The sequence below is a fragment of the Leiobunum rupestre genome, chromosome 1, assembly GCF_980474605.1.
Source record: "Leiobunum rupestre chromosome 1, qqLeiRupe1.1.hap1, whole genome shotgun sequence".
Classification (NCBI taxonomy): domain Eukaryota; kingdom Metazoa; phylum Arthropoda; class Arachnida; order Opiliones; family Sclerosomatidae; genus Leiobunum; species Leiobunum rupestre.
Window position 1 is genome coordinate 77,941,058 of NC_143384.1, and position 17,635 is coordinate 77,958,692.

The 17,635-nt window shown below is 38.2% G+C and overlaps 1 protein-coding gene across 1 annotated transcript; it reads left to right on the top strand.

The window, feature by feature from the left end:
* The first annotated feature begins 875 nt into the window (after positions 1-875).
* LOC149966715 (uncharacterized) lies at positions 876-11,139 on the top strand. The gene is made up of 3 exons (XM_090153917.1): positions 876-1,008; positions 10,473-10,547; positions 10,607-11,139. Exons 1-3 carry the CDS (start codon positions 948-950, stop codon positions 10,918-10,920), a joined length of 450 nt encoding a protein of 149 aa, XP_090010043.1. The 5' UTR covers positions 876-947; the 3' UTR covers positions 10,921-11,139.
* Positions 11,140-17,635: the final 6,496 nt, after the last annotated feature.

The following is a 17,635-nucleotide window of genomic DNA, read 5'->3' on the forward strand; positions in this document are numbered from 1 at the left end:
TAAGAAGTCAAAATCCGTAACTCACCAAGAAATCCTTTTATTCGGATATATTAGTCCATTTTCGTACAAATTTAAGCGTTTTTATCTTCGGATTGGACTGATCGAATCATATTTACTACGCATAAAAACGCTTACGGTTGCATCCGAAGTGAACGGAAAACGGACGGATTGAATTTGGAAAACCCGAATCTGTTCAGTATCGGATTCATCGAATCAAAATTTAATCCGTGAATTGTTAAAAGGTTAAAAACCGTTACCGACCACTCCGTCCAAATATTCGGATACCTTCATCCGTTTTTTTCACAAACTGTATTATATTAATTGTGGGATCGGACGGTTCGGATTAAGTTTCTTACGGTTTGAACGCTTACGGGTTATATCCGAAGAGAAAGGGCCACGGATGGATTGGATCCGAAGTGTACGGATCACGGACGGATTGGGTTTTGAAAATCTAAATCCGTTTAGGATCAGATTAATCAAAGCAAAATCCAATCCGTAAAATTTTAAGGTGTAAAAATCCACAACCGACCAATTTGTCCATTGCTACGGATTACTTTACCGTAACCGTACGGATTGGACGGATCGGATTTTTCACGGAGTATCCGCAATCCGTTCAGGCTCTAAAAGATACCTTGGGCAAATTTAATTTGAAATAGCAAAGTAACGAACGCAACATTAATTTTTGAACTTCACAGTTGAGCGACTACTTACGTGAAAATATGTTCCTAGAAAATAACTGCTGGGATCGACTGAATCTATTGTCAGTATTCCAAGATGTCTCGAGGTGCTGAAACCTGAGTTTGATTTAGCGACGCTTTTTAATTGCAATTTCGTGCTTATGAAGGTTATTATTATTGAGCGTATTTAAAAAGGCATCTTTTTGTGTTATTCTAAAGCGCAGTCTTCTCGGTGGCACCAGCAGGCAGTTCCCCATACAAATTCCAGCGATGAAAGAAATGAGTGTGAAGCCCAAAATATTGCCGCTTTCGCTGTTTATCATTTTGATCAGTGAGTAGAAAAAAACAATTTGATTTTTTGGTATTTTCGAATTTTATGCCTTTTAGCGTAAGTTACACAATAATCATATGGATGGCAAAAAGTAAAAATTATTGCGTAGTCAAGGTCTAGTTAAGCACCGACCGCCTTAGTTCCTCAATGCCAAAGGCGGAATTTACTACTTCAAAATATAACTATCTAAGTCGGAGTTGAAAGTTTAAGTTGGATCAGAGTGAGAGTGTCAGTGTCTAAAAATTGGCCGGGCTTTCAGCTAGTTGAGTAAGGCTCATTCACACTATCCAACTTTAGTCAGCTGACTAGCTGCCCGATTTTTGTCTGACCGACAAGTCCGGTAATGTGAATGTTTCACCTGATAAGATTTTTGTGTGGGAAGTTTCCGACTTTGAATCGGGAAGAGAGGCGATTAAAATCAGGCAGACTAGCTAGTCAGGTGGCAGTAGCCAATAGAAACCGAGAAAAAGTGACTTCAATGCGATCACGTGTGAAATCGCAGTGAGCGGACGACGTGTGGAGAAAGTTTGCTAGTAAAAGAAACCGTAAGTTTCATACGAGGGACAGTTCACTTCCATTTTGGGTGCGTCTTAATCATAGTAAATTGATTAAATCAGGGTAATCGTGATTAAATCAGGGTAATAAAGATTAAAAAATCTAATCACGATTTAAACAAAATTTAATCATTCTAATAATGATTTAATCTTTTTAATCAGGATTTAATTTTTTTAATCAGGATTTAATCATTTTAATCATATTAATCAAATTTAATCATTTTAATCACGATTTAATCAATATAATCGGTCGAATCGAGATTTTATAAGTAAAATAAAAACTAAAGTACGATAATTTAATATTAATTATGAATATTGATAGTTCTATCACAATTGTGTTTGATTGAAATGATTGTAAAAATAACTTATCACATTTTATTTCAAACATCCGAAAACATCACAGCTTTTAATAATAATAATCAGCTAGGCTAAAACCCAAGGCACCACCTAGGGCCTAAGTCATCGGGCCCTACAAGCCACCGTAGCCACGCAGGCCAACAGCTCCCTACACTAACTATTACCGTTAACCTCAACAAATGTTTATCGAAGGGGAAAAAACAAAGAGCTCGGGGGAAAACCCCTAAACAAGTTATCACAGCTTTGTATCTTTTTTCTTTTGGATTTTTTACTATCACATTTCTTCAAAGATTTAAGGAAACATTTTACAATATCATTTAATCTGAGTGCAAATCACGAAAAAAGAAAACGAGATACGAGATCGCGGTAAACGTCGGCCTCAACGTCGGCGGTAAATACCAAATAATAATTCTAATCACATATTAAATTATTCTTATCCGCTGGTTCTAATTACGAACAAGTATAATCATTGCAATCACCAATATAATCATTCTGATTCTCGTTCTAATTTCTAATCGCGATTTAATCATACTAATCACGATTTAATCGTTTCAATCAGGATTAAATCAGATTTAAACATTCTAATCATGATTAAACGTGATTTAATCAACATAATCGTGATTAAATTGAATTTAATCTACATAATCGTGATTAAATTGAATTTAATCAAAACAATCACGATTAAATCGGATTTAATCTTTCGAGGAATGTGTCGTTAATCAAGGAAGTGACCTAACCCTCGGTTTTATAACTATTTCTTTCCCTTTTAATTATAACAGAATTAATCTAATTGTTCGTTCTTTTTCCCCCTTTGTTTATTTTACGATCAAAACAATACCTAATAAAGCAATTTTGTTTTTTCATCAGACTCCATATTAACTATCACTCAAAACAATAAATTTAACCAGCCACAATATTGAGCCAAGCCAACATTCCCAAATCAGAAAAACAAGCAGACAGCTTCTACCTAAATTTCGTTTCTCTGATTGGTTAATGATATATAAACGACCTCATGCGTCTAACGTTCGAACTAAACTAGCCGACCAAACGCACCCAACACCAAGCTGACGAGTTGTATAGTATGAACGCGAAAGCTGACCTAAAGTTGGATAGTGTGAGTGCGGCTTAATTTGGGTTTAGAAAACGGAAACAACATGCACTATACTTTAAATATGCATATTAAATTATTTTTAAATAGTAAATAGGCATTTTTTTAAATTGCAAACGTTTAATAGCGCAAAATATCATATTAACATACAGGGTCTTTTTTTTTGCTCGGAAAAGTGTTTTTTTTCAAAAACTATTTATAGTACCGATTTCAAATTTGGAAGGTCAATTCTCTATACCGGGGGACATCAGTTTGAGAAATTTGAGCGGTTTCGGCAATGTTTTTCACCAATTTTGAAAAATTATTTTTCGACCACTAGGTGCGAGATAAAAAATTTCTATTATAAAGTTGTAGGCCGTCATCGAAAACCCTTAAAAATTGTTCACTCGACGAAAAACAATTTATTTATCAGTGAAAATTCGAGCTTGAAAAATTTACAAGTTGGTGAAGCCAAATTACGATTGTTTGAAACGATAAATGAAACCGAATTACCTAATCCAGTTGAAACTTTGGTTAAAAAAACGACCGGATTTAAAAAACACGAGGCTATAGGTCAATCCTAAACATGCATTGGGTATTTAAAGGAAAACTTTGGGAGATTATTATCAGTGTTTGATAATATTTCGAACAATGCCTCGTTATTCAGTAGCTGAGCGTACCGAGATAGTTGCCATTTACTATGGAGAAGCAGCGCAAAACCTTAGAAGAGTGACTGAAATCTTCGCAGAAAGACATCCAAATGGAGCACCATCTGTAAATACAGTAAGACGATCAATTCACGATTTCAATCAATTTGGTAACTTGCAACCTAGGTTTCGCGGATTGGGTCAACCGGATTTAGACTTCGAGAACAATGTACTCGCGTACTTTGTGGCATATCCTCGTCACAGTTGCGCTAACGCCGCTGCTGATTTGGGTTGTTCTGCAAATCGTGTGTGGAAAATTCTTCGTAAGAATCGCTATCACCCATACAGAGCTACGCTCCACCAAGGACTAATTGACGGAGACCATCAAAGACGTTATGAATTTAGCAACTGGTTACTAAATGCTGTCCAAGAAGATAGACAATTTTTGCGCCATGTTTTGTTCTCCGACGAAGCGTCATTTTCTAGAGATGGGCCCTTTAATCATCAAAACAGCCATCTTTGGTCTGACATCAACCCACATTGGGGTTTTGAATATCATCACCAGGTTCAATTTGAACGGGTCAATGTTTGGGTTGGACTTGTTGGAAACCGTTTGATTGGTCCCTTTTTCCTGCCGACGAACCTCAACGGCCAAAGGTATTTTCATTTTCTACAGAACGAACTGAGTGACGCAATCGACGACCTTCCATTGGCTGAAAGACGTCAGTTGTGGTTTCAGCAAGATGGCGCCCCTCCGCATTTTTCCCGGCATGTAACTGAGCACCTCAACAACGAGTTTCCTGAAAGGTGGATAGGGAGAAATGGTCCAGTGCATTGGCCAGCAAGGTCACCTGACCTAACACCGCTGGATTATTTTCTCTGGGGATTCGTTAAAGCAAAGGTATACGCCACGCCCATTGAAACTAGGGAGGAACTCATTAGACGAATAATCAGTGCTTGCCGAGACGTCACACCAGAAATGGTAGAGAAAGCGTGAATAAAATATCTGCATTTAAAAACCAAACGTGTACATTTTTTCAAGTGTGAAAACTCTACTACTTTTGTATTAGACTTGTTCCCTTTTCAATTATCGTTTCAAACAATCGTAATTTGGCTTCACCAACTTGTAAATTTTTCAAGCTCGAATTTTCACTGATAAATAAGTTGTTTTTCGTCGAGTGAACAATTTTTAAGGGTTTTCGATGACGGCTTACAACTTTATAATAGAAATTTTTTATCTCGCACCTAGTGGTCGAAAAATAATTTTTCAAAATTGGTGAAAAACATTACCGAAAACGCTCAAATTTCTCAAACTGATGTCCCCCGGTATAGAGAATTGACCTTCCAAATTTGAAATCGGTACTATAAATAGTTTTTGAAAAAAAACACTTTTCCGAGCAAAAAAAAAGACCCTGTATATTTGTTTTCTTAGATTAGTTTAGGATGTAATTATGATGAAGCGTTTTGTACACAATATTTTTAGTTTATCCGCTCAAAGTAAGTATCTACAGGTTATTTGCAGCTCCAACTCTTGAGCACGCCACATAAAGCTGACCATGGGAAAAGCATGGGTTTTCTAAATTAATTCCCGCAGTTTTAAGTGACTGTCCTTGCGCTTTATTAATTGTCATTGCGCGATTACGTCTGCGAAGACGTTTCTCGCGATCTCGAAGCAGCTGTCCTTTGACGTTGCTCAGCTAATCGTATTTCCGTTTGCAAAGGAGTTTCATGTGACCGTAAAGACCTAACACGTTCGAGTCTTAATTATCTACTACGCTTTCCATTCCTTGGAGGTATCCACCGGTATGGATGACCGTAGATAAACACCTCACAGTACTACAGTGGAACATTCAAAGCCTTCGGGCACATGCTGCTGACTTACTCCTTGCAATTGACACCCTACAACCGACAGTGATAGCCCTACAAGAAACATGGTTAAAACCAACAGACAATACGAGTCATCCAATAAAAAACTTTGATAATTTTTGACGAGACCGTCCAACCAGAGACTCTGCAGAGACTAGAGGGGGAGACGTGGCAATACTCACGGCAAGATCACTCAAGGCAACATTATAAGCGCTACCGCCTTCGGAGTTAAAAGTCATGGGAGTGTCAATAACATGCGACAACACGACTCTGACCATATTTAACCTTTATGATCCTCATGGCACAGCGAATTTGGAATTTTTAAAAACTCTCATACAGAATACCCCAGAGCCATTCTTATTACTAGGAGACTTCAACTGTGCGAATCCCCTGTGGGGCGCTGCTTTTACTAGCCCTCAAGGCAGAAAATTGGGTCAATGGATCCTTGATACTAGCACCCTCTGCCTTCTAACCAACAAATGCCATCGATCTTACAATAACTAGCACCAACTTCGCTTCTCATTGCTCTTGGTCTACACATCTAATGGGGACAAGTGACCACATCCCTATCACTATCGAAATTGCAAGCTCTTCGTCTCAAGGATTTATTTCTCCATCTCGCTGCCAGTGGTATTATAATAAAGCTGATTGGGCCAACCTCAGACTAGAGGCCTCATCAATAGAGGTCACGTTGTCAGATCTCTTTTCTTGGGAAAACATAGAACAACTTGTGGCGCATTTAGCGGGCAAATATATTCCACACAGTATTGGAGACAGCCAAGCCATCAGACCTAAAGCCTAAAAACCACCCTGGTGGACTAAAGACTTGATATGCCAACAAAAACTGGTCAACAGCTACCAACACAGACACATTAAAGAGAAATCTCTCCTCTCTTTAACGAATTACCAGAGAGAGAAAGCTCGTTTCAGACGGGCCATAAGGGATGAAAAAAGGAATAGCTGCCAAAAATATTGTAACACAATTACAACGGCAACCACCGTCACCACCATGTGGAAGAAAGTACATTTGTTAGTGTTTTTGGAAGAAAGTACAATGGTTCAAGACAGGAAGCTATCCTAGACTACCCCCAACGGTTATAAGAAAAGCTCTCGGCTTTACTACAGACAGAAAAGAAGCCGCCGATGCCCTAGGACATTATTATCACTCTCAATACTACCTTGATAATATGGACCCACCCTTACCCGATGTCACCCGAGGGTTTTCCCTCAAATTAGATTCACCCTATAACAACAATTTAACCCGGCAGGAATACGTATCTGCGCTCAATGCTACAAAAAAACACCGCTCCGGGAGAAAACAACATATCATGTCTAATTTTGAGAAACCTTCCCAACACTATAAATAAAATAATAAAATCCTGATTTCCCACGACTACCCACCCAATTGGAATGATGGCTTTATACTCCCTTTTCCAAAACCTGGAAAGGATCATACCCTCCCAGAAAATCACAGGCCAATAACATTGCTCTATTGCCTGAAAAGACGTTTTGATAAAATTATCGACAATAGACTTAAATACTTACTGGAAACGAGTCATGCAATTGGACAAGATCAGTCGGGATTTCGGAAGGGCAGAAACCCGCTGGAACAACCCAAAACGATAGTCAGGCTCGCAGAAGAAACATTATCCTCAGGGAGGGTCATGGGAATCGTGTATCTCGATTTAAAAGATGCCTTCGGCAGCGTCCACCCGAACATCCTATTAAACAAACTAAATCAGAAAGGTATACATGGACACATGTTGTCATGGCTCCACAACTTCTTATCTCCAAGAACCGTTAAAATATTGTTGCAAGACACATGGTCAGAATCATTCGTCCTGAATAAAGGCCTCCCACAGGGAAGCCCTCTCAGCCCGACACTCTTTAACGTTATGATAGACGAACTGGGATGCGACTTCTCAAATAACACAAGTAGAGGAAAACACGCAGATGATATGGCCTGTTGGACGGTAGAACCCACTCTCCAGAAAGTCCAAACAAATTTACAGTCAAGCCTCAATTTAGTGGCGGCATATGTTGAATCTAATAACTTACAATTACAAACAAATAAGAGTAGCTACTTGGTAATCACGTTGAGAAAAAGAACTACTAGGGACATTCAACTAATACCTAGGAATATGGATTGACCAGAAACTGACATGGAAGAAACACATCTCAAACATTGTAGCCAGATGCACAGCCAGCCTTAACTTGTTGAGAACAATTATGAGACAATCCTGGGCCCACCTTGTACTCTACAGCCGCACAAACAACTCTTAAACCTCTACAGAAAATTCAGAACGCAGCATTACGAATAATCTTAGGCCTACCTCAATCTACTAATGTAGATGCTATGCATGCAGAAGGAGCTATACTCCCTTTGGCGGACCGTTTTGACGAATTACTCATCCCTCAACTCTGCCAGAGTATAACAAACACAAATCAAGAGCCGGAAACCTTTTTCCCAAAAAGGCTGAAAGACTGTGATATTGTGTAAATAATATTTAGTTTAAATATTTGAATGTGCCGCCAGAACGTAACTTTCGTACATATACCGTTCCCTAGACAAGTGCCATCTAGTAGCATACGCGGGAGTTAAAGGAGTAGGCGGAGCGTGTTAACTCTGTAACATGTGTAAATAAACTCTTTGTTATTATGATCATTTAAATATGTTTTTACTCGACATAAAAACATAACAAAGACCGTCGAAGACAACCACTGACAGAGAGATTGCAATATCTTAAATGCAACCTCAAATTGACTGAACTCCAAAACGATGAGTGGAACCACACAATAAAACTAAGTGCCTCTTCAACCCCACCATGGCATGAAAACCACTTTGAAGTTACGGACTCCTGGCTACCTCGTGGTAAACGGCTTCACTTCAGTGACTAGCTTCGACAACTGTTCTATGAACAACTGGATTTAATAAAAGGAACAACCAAAGCCTTAATAATTTATACAGACGCTTCGATGGAAACAGGAAACCCAATAGCTAGCGTCGGAATCTACATGCCAAACATAAACTGGGAGGAAACCTATACGGTTAATTCATCCCCCGTAATATCCAGAATAGAACTTCTTGGTGTATTGGAAGCACTAAGACATGCCAGTCTCTTCAACCTAAGTGAGTACGAGAAGGTGATTATCTGCTCGGATTTGAAGTCAGGCCTGATGATGCTAAAAAGGAACGATAACATTGATCCATTGGTTACCACATTTAAGGAGGAAACTTCACTCTTTAAAATACCTCTACATCTATTATGGTGCCCGGCACGTTGTGGGATTGGAGATAACGAAAAAGCAGATAGGATGGCAGGAGACAGACGACTTGCTTCTGAAATGGAAAAGGACCTCTGGCTACCACACACAATGGAAAATCTGAAAAGCATTTGTAAAAGACGTTTTAAAACATGGTTTGAAGACAAATGGAAACTAACGAAAGAAGGCATTACGCAACACTTATACAGAAGCACCTCATTGGTAGATAACATGGGATTTTTACAACTTACACGACTTCATAGCACGCAAATTTCCCGTTTACATTGCCGGAGATTACAAACACGACGAATGTTAAACAAACTAGTAGATATAAAAATATCCCAAAATTGTCAATTCTGCGGAGAAACAGTAAACCTCACACACATACTCCTGCAATTTGTAAAATATGACCAACAGAGGGCGCGATTATCTCGAGAAATTACTCACGAGATAAATATTGCCGCTATTCTACAATAAACCGTGGCCGGAGATAAGCAGACGATAAATGGTTTTTTAAAATTTTGGAACTCATTTCTTCGCATCAACAAAAGATTTCCTTACAGCATCCCGCCATGAATGTTGAATAAGGAAAGATATACTTGCAGAAACTGACCGAAAATGCGTTCGCTCGTGCCGGTTGTTCCGCACAAGCAGCGGGCTTCGACATCTTTTGTGCGGAATCAATAATAATTCTGACGTTTCAACAGAAAGCAGTGAAAACAGACGTGAAACTTGGACCAACTAGATCTGCGAGTCAAATAAAAGTTAAAAAGTGAGGAAAAAACCAGAATCTCTAACACTCGATCTGCCTCGCCCTATTTGGGGCTCATCAGTGCAGGGAATCTGACGTGCGACTAACTAATCGAAAAGTCTATCAATAAATATTTCAACATAAAGCTTTTAGATAATAAAATGTATTTTGGACTAATTAACGATTGGGACGTGTGGATGTCATCAACACTACTTAACAGGATCGCTCATGTGCACTGTAATTATATATTGTTTCGTCAGTAGAGGGTTGGAGCTATCGAACTAAGCGTCGGTACTTAAAGGGATCTGAAACTCGTTGACTAGTCCAAGTATGCCGAGTGCCAGGAAAATCATAAAGAGATTATGAAGTTCCATGTGCCCTTTAGTAGGACTAAATTGATTTCAGATGTTTCCGCAATTTATTTCCCCGGTCAGCACAATTACGCTATTTATCCTCCAGGTGGCGAGGATTTAATTAAAGAGTGCTAAACTACAATTAATGACGTATCCGTTGTTTTAATTATCGCGATATTTAACTACGTTAACTAGTTTGGCAAACACTCAGAAACGCGAAAGAGTTCTTACTTGATTTAATGAAATGCAGATGATTTTGACAACATTTTGGCATTATGGAAGATTGGATAGGTCTTGATATAAAACTATATATGTATAAACTTGGAATGTCTTCGCATATGCTTAAAACGTCTGAACGGGATAGGCTTAAACTACATTGAATGTAAGATGACGCACGCATTTTCAAAATCATTGGCTGGCTGCCGTAGCTAGGGAGCGACAATCTCCGCTGTAAACCACGCCCGTTTCTATGATAATCATCAGGGCCGCCTTAGACATTCCGAGTGTGTAAATATATAGTTTCCCAAACATCACAGAAACCAACAAGTAACGTAAGTTATATAATGCGTAATTCACTCCATTTAGCACCAGTCGTCAGAGGACCTCGCTGCTCTAAATTGAACAGGATTCTAACCTTCTTTTCGATCTTAGTGATTGTCGGTAGGTTATACTTTTCTATTTACTTTTTAGAACCTGACTTATACGTTTATGTTTGACAGCACTTTTGCCGCCGAGTGAATCGTTTTTTTTCGGATCACGAGTTTCGGACCAGCCTTGTAAACCGCACGTTTGCATACTAGCCTGCGTCTCCGCTAAATATGCCGGTGGAGAATGCCACGGAACAAGTGAAAAAGATTTGTATTGCATTTGCATGGCGCCAGTATCTACTACAACAAGCATGACGCCAATAACTACTGCAACAAGCATGACACCAATAACTACTGCAACAAGCATGACACCAATAACTACTACAACAAGTATGACGCCAACAATTACTAATACAAGCATGATGCCATTAATTACTACAACATAGATGCTATAACCTGCTTAAAATTAGCTGATGTTTTGGCTGTAATTTCTCTAAATATAAATTTCCTCTAATGAAGACAATTTTCTTGAATTGTTATACTTCTAAATATCTAATTGGCCTTAAATTATACGAACCCTATGACTGATTGCAATTAAATATCAACACCTTTTAAAAGCGAGTTCTTAATAATGGAAAATTAGAAAATAAAACACTTTTATTAAATGATGGTTGTTATTTAAATTATGTAAGTTATACCAGTAGAAAAATATTTAGAACCACCTAGTACAGTCACTTCCATACTTTGATATCCGCCAGTCGTTTCAAAAATAACAATAGGTTATGGGAAAAATCGATGCACTTGACCCAATTATGGTAGGATAGTTCGTTATTTTCGAAAATAACTGCCTTTATTGTAACGCATTTAAAAAGTTTGAAATTTAATGATGGGGCTTCATAATAAGGTGTTTTGAGAAGCGCAAAAGGTATGCCCAGTTCACGTGACAGAAAGGAGAGGAGCTATCTGAAATCCGCCCCGAATTTTTCGAACCGATTTTGTGGACCTTTAATTCGGTTACTACCAATACGAATCGAAATAAAGTAAAGTCTTTCTTATTCTAATTTTTTTTACCTAAACTCAAATATGTATTAAATTATTTACAAAAAGAATATACAACTATGAACAAATATTTACAACTATTTATAAGAAAAATAGGCATTCCTCTAAGGAAGAACCTGGCGGAAAAGTGTTCAGCACCGAAGCTGCATAACCTCGTTGGACCGCGATCGCGATGTGTTGCAGCAGATATTCTGGCAAACGCGGTTCTCCCGTTACTTCCCAAATCCTTCGGCCTATGGCATGGACCAAGGACAAACCTTCGCGCCAGAACGACCCGAGAGTCTCAATTCTACATGTCATACCTGTCCCCTGAAAATCTAAAAACCACATTATTGTAAAATCGTAGATAAAATAATTTAATTTTCATTGCATATTCTTCTAATACGTGAAATCTATCTTCTAATTCGTTGCAGTTGGAACTGAGATTTTAAAGTCAAAGCTACTTTTTACAGGATAGTTGAAAATCCATTTTCTGGTAAAAGATATTCTGTAAATGTGTATCATGTGCTTGGAAGCTTTATGTTTAATTTCATAACGCACTGTCACTAAAATTTCAATAATAAATTTTTGTAAATATATAATCAGTGGGCCCGTGTCAATTTTATGTCTTTAACAGTCACAAGTTATTTCAAACAATAGTTACAACTAGTTTAAGGGTTGGAAAAAGCCATTTTGGAGCATGTTAACACGCGATTTATTCCTAGAGACGGATGTCGATAACAATATTTTTTAACGTTTATTAGGAGAGCTTTCAATTAGTCAAATTAATAAATTTTTTAAGCTTCCCTTCGCAACCTTTGGAGAAAATTTGGTTTTAAAATTTAAAAATTAATAACTAAACTCCTAGCGAAAATTTGGCTAGTAATGATTGTAGCAGAATAGCTCTACCGTAGCGCAAATTAGTATTACCACTTAATAAAACCAGGGACCAGTGGCGCCGCCAGGATTTTTTTTCACGTAAGCACTACAATTTGGGGCCCCCTCTTGCCCACCAATTTTTAATATATTTATTTAACCATAAGTAACATAATAAACAATAAGTATGATACTACCTATGTACCTAATGCATTTTTTTAATAATGGTCTGTTTCGCCATTGTAAATTATTATGTGTCTAAAGACTAATAACTCTCGGCGAATTCCTCTTAGTCTTTGGAAATCGCCGAGTGATACAGCCAAGGCCCATTAAAAATTGAAATGCTTTCAAAAATGTAAATACCGCTTACTTTGCGCGAAAATACTTATGCATTATTATATAAGGAGATAAAAATAACTATTATAAACATTAGCTAGTTATTTTCGAATTTAAAACATGTGTTTTCGCTGGTATGAATAACCATCTGAAACTATACTATTACTATAAATAACAAAGTTTCTTTGTCAACTTATATACAGGGTAATTCAATGGTCAGTACAGAAATTTCTGGTGGTTGTAGCAAAGAATGTATAGCCCGAGGAATGGAAGGATTGATATTATTGGCCGCGTGTTTTGGTTGCGGTAGAAACTTCCGGCAAAACAAATCAGAGTAACTGGAAACGGTTAACGCAACCCGGTCTCTCTTTAAAAACGAGAGGCGCAAAAGTTCCACTAGACGGAGCTACACCTTCCATTCCTGGGGCTTTATATTCTTTGGTTGTAGGGGATGAGCTGAGAAGTATGCAGGTTTTTGTCGCGTTTCTCTGCGACGAGTTTAAAGAGCGCTAAAGGGCTTCAAAGTTTGACCTACTACCCCCTGGAAGTAGGCTGCTGTAAGCACGCACCCACGAAGCAGGATAATAACTATTTCAGGGCTTATTACCTACCCATTCGAAACTATCAAGACATTGAACGGCATCGCTAGTCATTATAGTGGACTCAAAATATCGTTTAATAGATCCAGATTGACTCATAATTAGAGTCTCTTCCATTTTGCTCTTTCTCCGCTTTTGGAAACCAGACGGGGTTTTTCTCAAACTCATTTTAAACTAGGTTGTCTCAAACGTGGCCTCAAATTTAATTTAATCCTACACTTTTTTACAATATTTGTATGTATATAATTCAACTATGATCGCGAGTTCTAAATTGCTGCTTTATCGTACGAAAACTGACTGGAAAATGAAGATATATGAAAATGGTAAGGGATTTTTGAAATAGGCTCTACAAACCTAAAAACAGACTGTTAACAAAAAAGAGAATTTGAGTCACCCTTTTTTTCTTTGAAATAATACACTACATGTCTACATCTCTGCCACTGACGGTCATTTCAAGATAGCTTGTTGTTTGTTTATTTTTATCTCTGTCGCACCTGTGCGATTTCGTGTTTCGTCTAGGCACGCGCATAACTCCCCCTCAGCGGGAGGAAAAGTGACGGCCGCGTAAGGCACCCGTTGCGTTTTTGCTTACGTGCTTACCCCGTGGTATTATACAATGGGCATTATCCTTTTTAAATGGAGTAAATATGTGCATTAGTTGATAGTCACAAGTTTGAAAATTTTCAGCAATTTCTCTATTAATTCGGCTACGGAAAATTTACCAATATGAAAAAATAGGGCCCCCTTATTTTAATAAATTTGGGGCCCCCTCTAGTTTTCCACGTAGACACGTCCCTACTCGTGCCTATTGCTGGTGGCGCCACTGCCAGGGACCCTCTACTAACAAGGACTGGAAACCGGGCGAAAATCTTTCTGGAGATAAGTCGAACGTGTCGATGTAAACAAAACGTGAAGTTGGTCCACATGGAGTTGAAACGTCGTCTGCTAGTAAAGCCTAAACGGATTCCAGGTGTTCGAATTTAGATTTTCAAGTTGTTAGTTTGTTTTATGATTAAACAGTGAACAGTCCACACAAAAAAATCAACAAACGACTTTTCTTATTCGACAACATTAATGGAGATAAGAGTTTCAGAAAATCATTTGCGTCTGTGTAGGGGTAAACCGAAAATTATCCAATTTTTACTATTAGGCAATCAAATATAAATACTGATAGAGTAAAATATTACGAACTTTCAAACTATGGAGAAATCACTTCTGAAGTGATACCTGAGGCATCAGACGTCCTACCTGAAGATTCGCATACTCAAATTATTGATATAAATAATGATATAAATCTGGCATCAGAATAACTAGTTAATCTAGCTAATCTTTCCACTACTTTCAATGAAGATGAAGTAACTCTTGGCAGCGAATCAAAACAGACCATAAAAGACAGCAGTAGAAAATTAGACATCTGAAATTCAAAATTTTATGCGGTAATTAATGGAACATTATTGAACCTGAAAGAACTGTTAAACTATCCCGGCTCAAAGAATGTCACAGAATGCATAAGGGCTAACAAGTGCTTCAACAAAATATATTGAACCCCGCCAAAATTTACACCCTAATCAATGAACAGAAGATTGAAAATTCTTTTTATATGAGCAACTTTAAAACAATAAAAACTGAAGAGAACAATGATGCAGTTATTAGTTATTTGGGGCAATTGTGTCCAGAAACTGTGTTTGCAGGGCCGTTTTAACCTTTCCGTGGGCCTTAGACAAAAATCTCTCATTTACCGACTTTTCGCACCTTCGTAGGCCCTATTATGTTGAATCGTAGGCCCTAATGTCTACTCAAATTTTCGTAGGCCCTAGGCACTTTGCCTAGTCTGCCTTATCAATAAGGCGGCCCTCTGTGTTTGGATTATCAATTAGAGAAGAGTCTTTCTTAGTAACGGAATTTTTAAGGAGGTTTCTTATCAAATCCAGAGAACTACAAATAAAATCTGGAAGTGAATCTTCTAGTGAAAAATTCGACTTGAAACATAAACACATGACCATGACAAGAAAAGAAGAAATTTTGTTTTATATTGCAGGCGCAACAATAAATAGGATACAACATAAAATTTCTGACAAAAGTGGGTTTTTGAATAGTGTACTCCAAAGGCGAGTTTCCTGAAAGAACGTAAAGTAAATACCAAACTTGTTTACGCCGCGGACTGGACACGGAGATGAAACCGAGGAGGTTTATTGTTTATTAATGAACAAACCTTTGAACTTTTTCAAGAAATTGATTTGATCATTGATCCTTTTTATTCTGTGGGATTTGGTGATATCAACAGTAATCGGAAAGAAATTGCTAAAAACTTCTCATGGAAAGTCAGAAAATTAATTTGTTATGGCAAAAGCTTTGCTCTCCATTACAATTTGACAAAAAAGTTTTAAATAAACTTTTTGATAGTTTCCTAAATTTAAGAGGTAAATCTACGGCAATTTTCTTCAAAAAAATCTCATAAAGCAGCTTTAAGGAAGGGCCTAAAAGAGAGAGGAAATGGTAACTAGTTCCTTTTATATAACCATTGTGATATGATTTGAGCTTATTTTAATCTATACAAATTAAAAATTTCGTTTCAAGAAAAGTGTTTTATTTTACTAACAAAGGTTTTGTACAATTTTTCTATTGAATTTTCACAAACATAGGAAATATTTCCATTAGCTGAATATTTAAATGGGTTTTCGTGTCGCTTTAAGCTATCAACGTTTTGTCCATATTGGTAGCAATCCGGGTTTGTATTACCTCATAAGGAACCACGATGTTTGCTGAATTCTCTTTCTAATCTGTCTTTGTTCATTTTGTTGGTTATAACAAATTTGGCTCCTCTTCTTAACAAGAACTTGACAAGCTCGGAGATGGACCAGACTAACTTGGCTAAGAAATAAAAACCATTATTAAAATTCAGTTTAAGAACTTTTAACAATAACTTAATAATACCTGAAATTTAAAGCCCTTCTATCGTTTCACGACTCAGTAAAAGTTTATTTATTTCTTTTGTTGGTATATTTCCAGGGAAGTTCTTCACTTCTTCTAATTCCCACGAAGTTAGGTATGCCACAAAATCTTCTTGCAACTATTTTAAACGGTCATCTTTTACTGACTGATATGGTTTAAGGTTTGGATTTCATTTTCGTGCTGCTTCCTCAAAACCTCGGATATTCATAATGTCAAAGAATTTGTCAAACACTCGTACAAATTTTACTGTCTCTTTTAGTTCGTCGCCAAAACGCTTTTCCAAGGCAGTGGCCACTGTTGAGCTCATAACTTGGGCTTCTAGATTAACCTTAATACGGGAATAAGATGATGGTTCCTCGTTATTTTTGGTAATTGCTGAATAGTTCTTGGAACATCATCAAATATTTGAAAAATAGATATCCAATAAATACGTTCCCCATTTTTTGTTAAATTTCTCGAACAATTTTTCCCATTCCCACTATTGGCCAAAGCAGTTTCTAGTGGTTTTTATCAGATGTGGCACGTCACAAATGAAATAGATATCACGCTCCTCATCTAGAGCTGCGTGCCGTGCGTGGTTACTACATTTATACGAGGGGTAACCACTCTTAGAAAATATGTACACTGGATTACGCTTAGATTACCACTGCCAAAGGCAGGGACTTCAAAGATTACGCGTGATCCCATTAGTACAGTCAAAGGTACGGCTCTATACACCGATTACGCGGAGTGATCAGCCCCTCGCATTTATATCCTGAATCAACAACTGAAGCCTTAAACATTTTGCGATTTACACTCGCACCATCTGAAATTACGGCCATTATTTTAACATGACAGAACTCTAATTTCGCAATAGCTTCCCAAACTATCGAATTCAGCACATCGTTGTCTAAGCAGTCTACAGGGAAGTACGCAACGGCATGGGTTATGTTGTTCGTATCCTTGGACCATAACTTGTAAGGTATGGCTCGCGACAGGAGCAGCATCTTCCATGGACAGACATTTCTCATTCAGAACAGCATAGCCATATTGTAACGACTGGATTGTGGAGCAACTCGTTCCCGGAGGTTCGCGTTGTCCCCCGAGACAACGCTCTCCCCCCATCCCCCCGAGGCAGCGCTCACCCCCCATCCACCAGCAGCGGATTGTGGGACGATCGCTTCTCTGGGAGCCGCGCTCCGCCTACAAATGCCGGGGCAGCAGCCGACGAACGACAGACCAGCTGCAGCGACAGACCAGACCCTCGCCCAGCTCTCGTTCCTGATCCACTTGACCGTTCCTGACTCGACCCCGCCGCTACCACTAGATCCAGCCCCGCCGATCACTGACGAATCAAGTCCTCGGTATTCTCTCCGTCCAC

Bases quoted from the DNA above. Each gene is read 5' to 3' on its own strand.
- LOC149966715 (XM_090153917.1), top strand. From the start codon at position 948: ATGAAAGAAATGAGTGTGAAGCCCAAAATATTGCCGCTTTCGCTGTTT. The intron at 1,009-10,472 runs GTGAGTAGAAAA...CACTCCATTTAG, and splicing joins GCTGTTTATCATTTTGATCA to CACCAGTCGTCAGAGGACCT. The intron at 10,548-10,606 runs GTAGGTTATACT...TATGTTTGACAG, and splicing joins TTCGATCTTAGTGATTGTCG to CACTTTTGCCGCCGAGTGAA.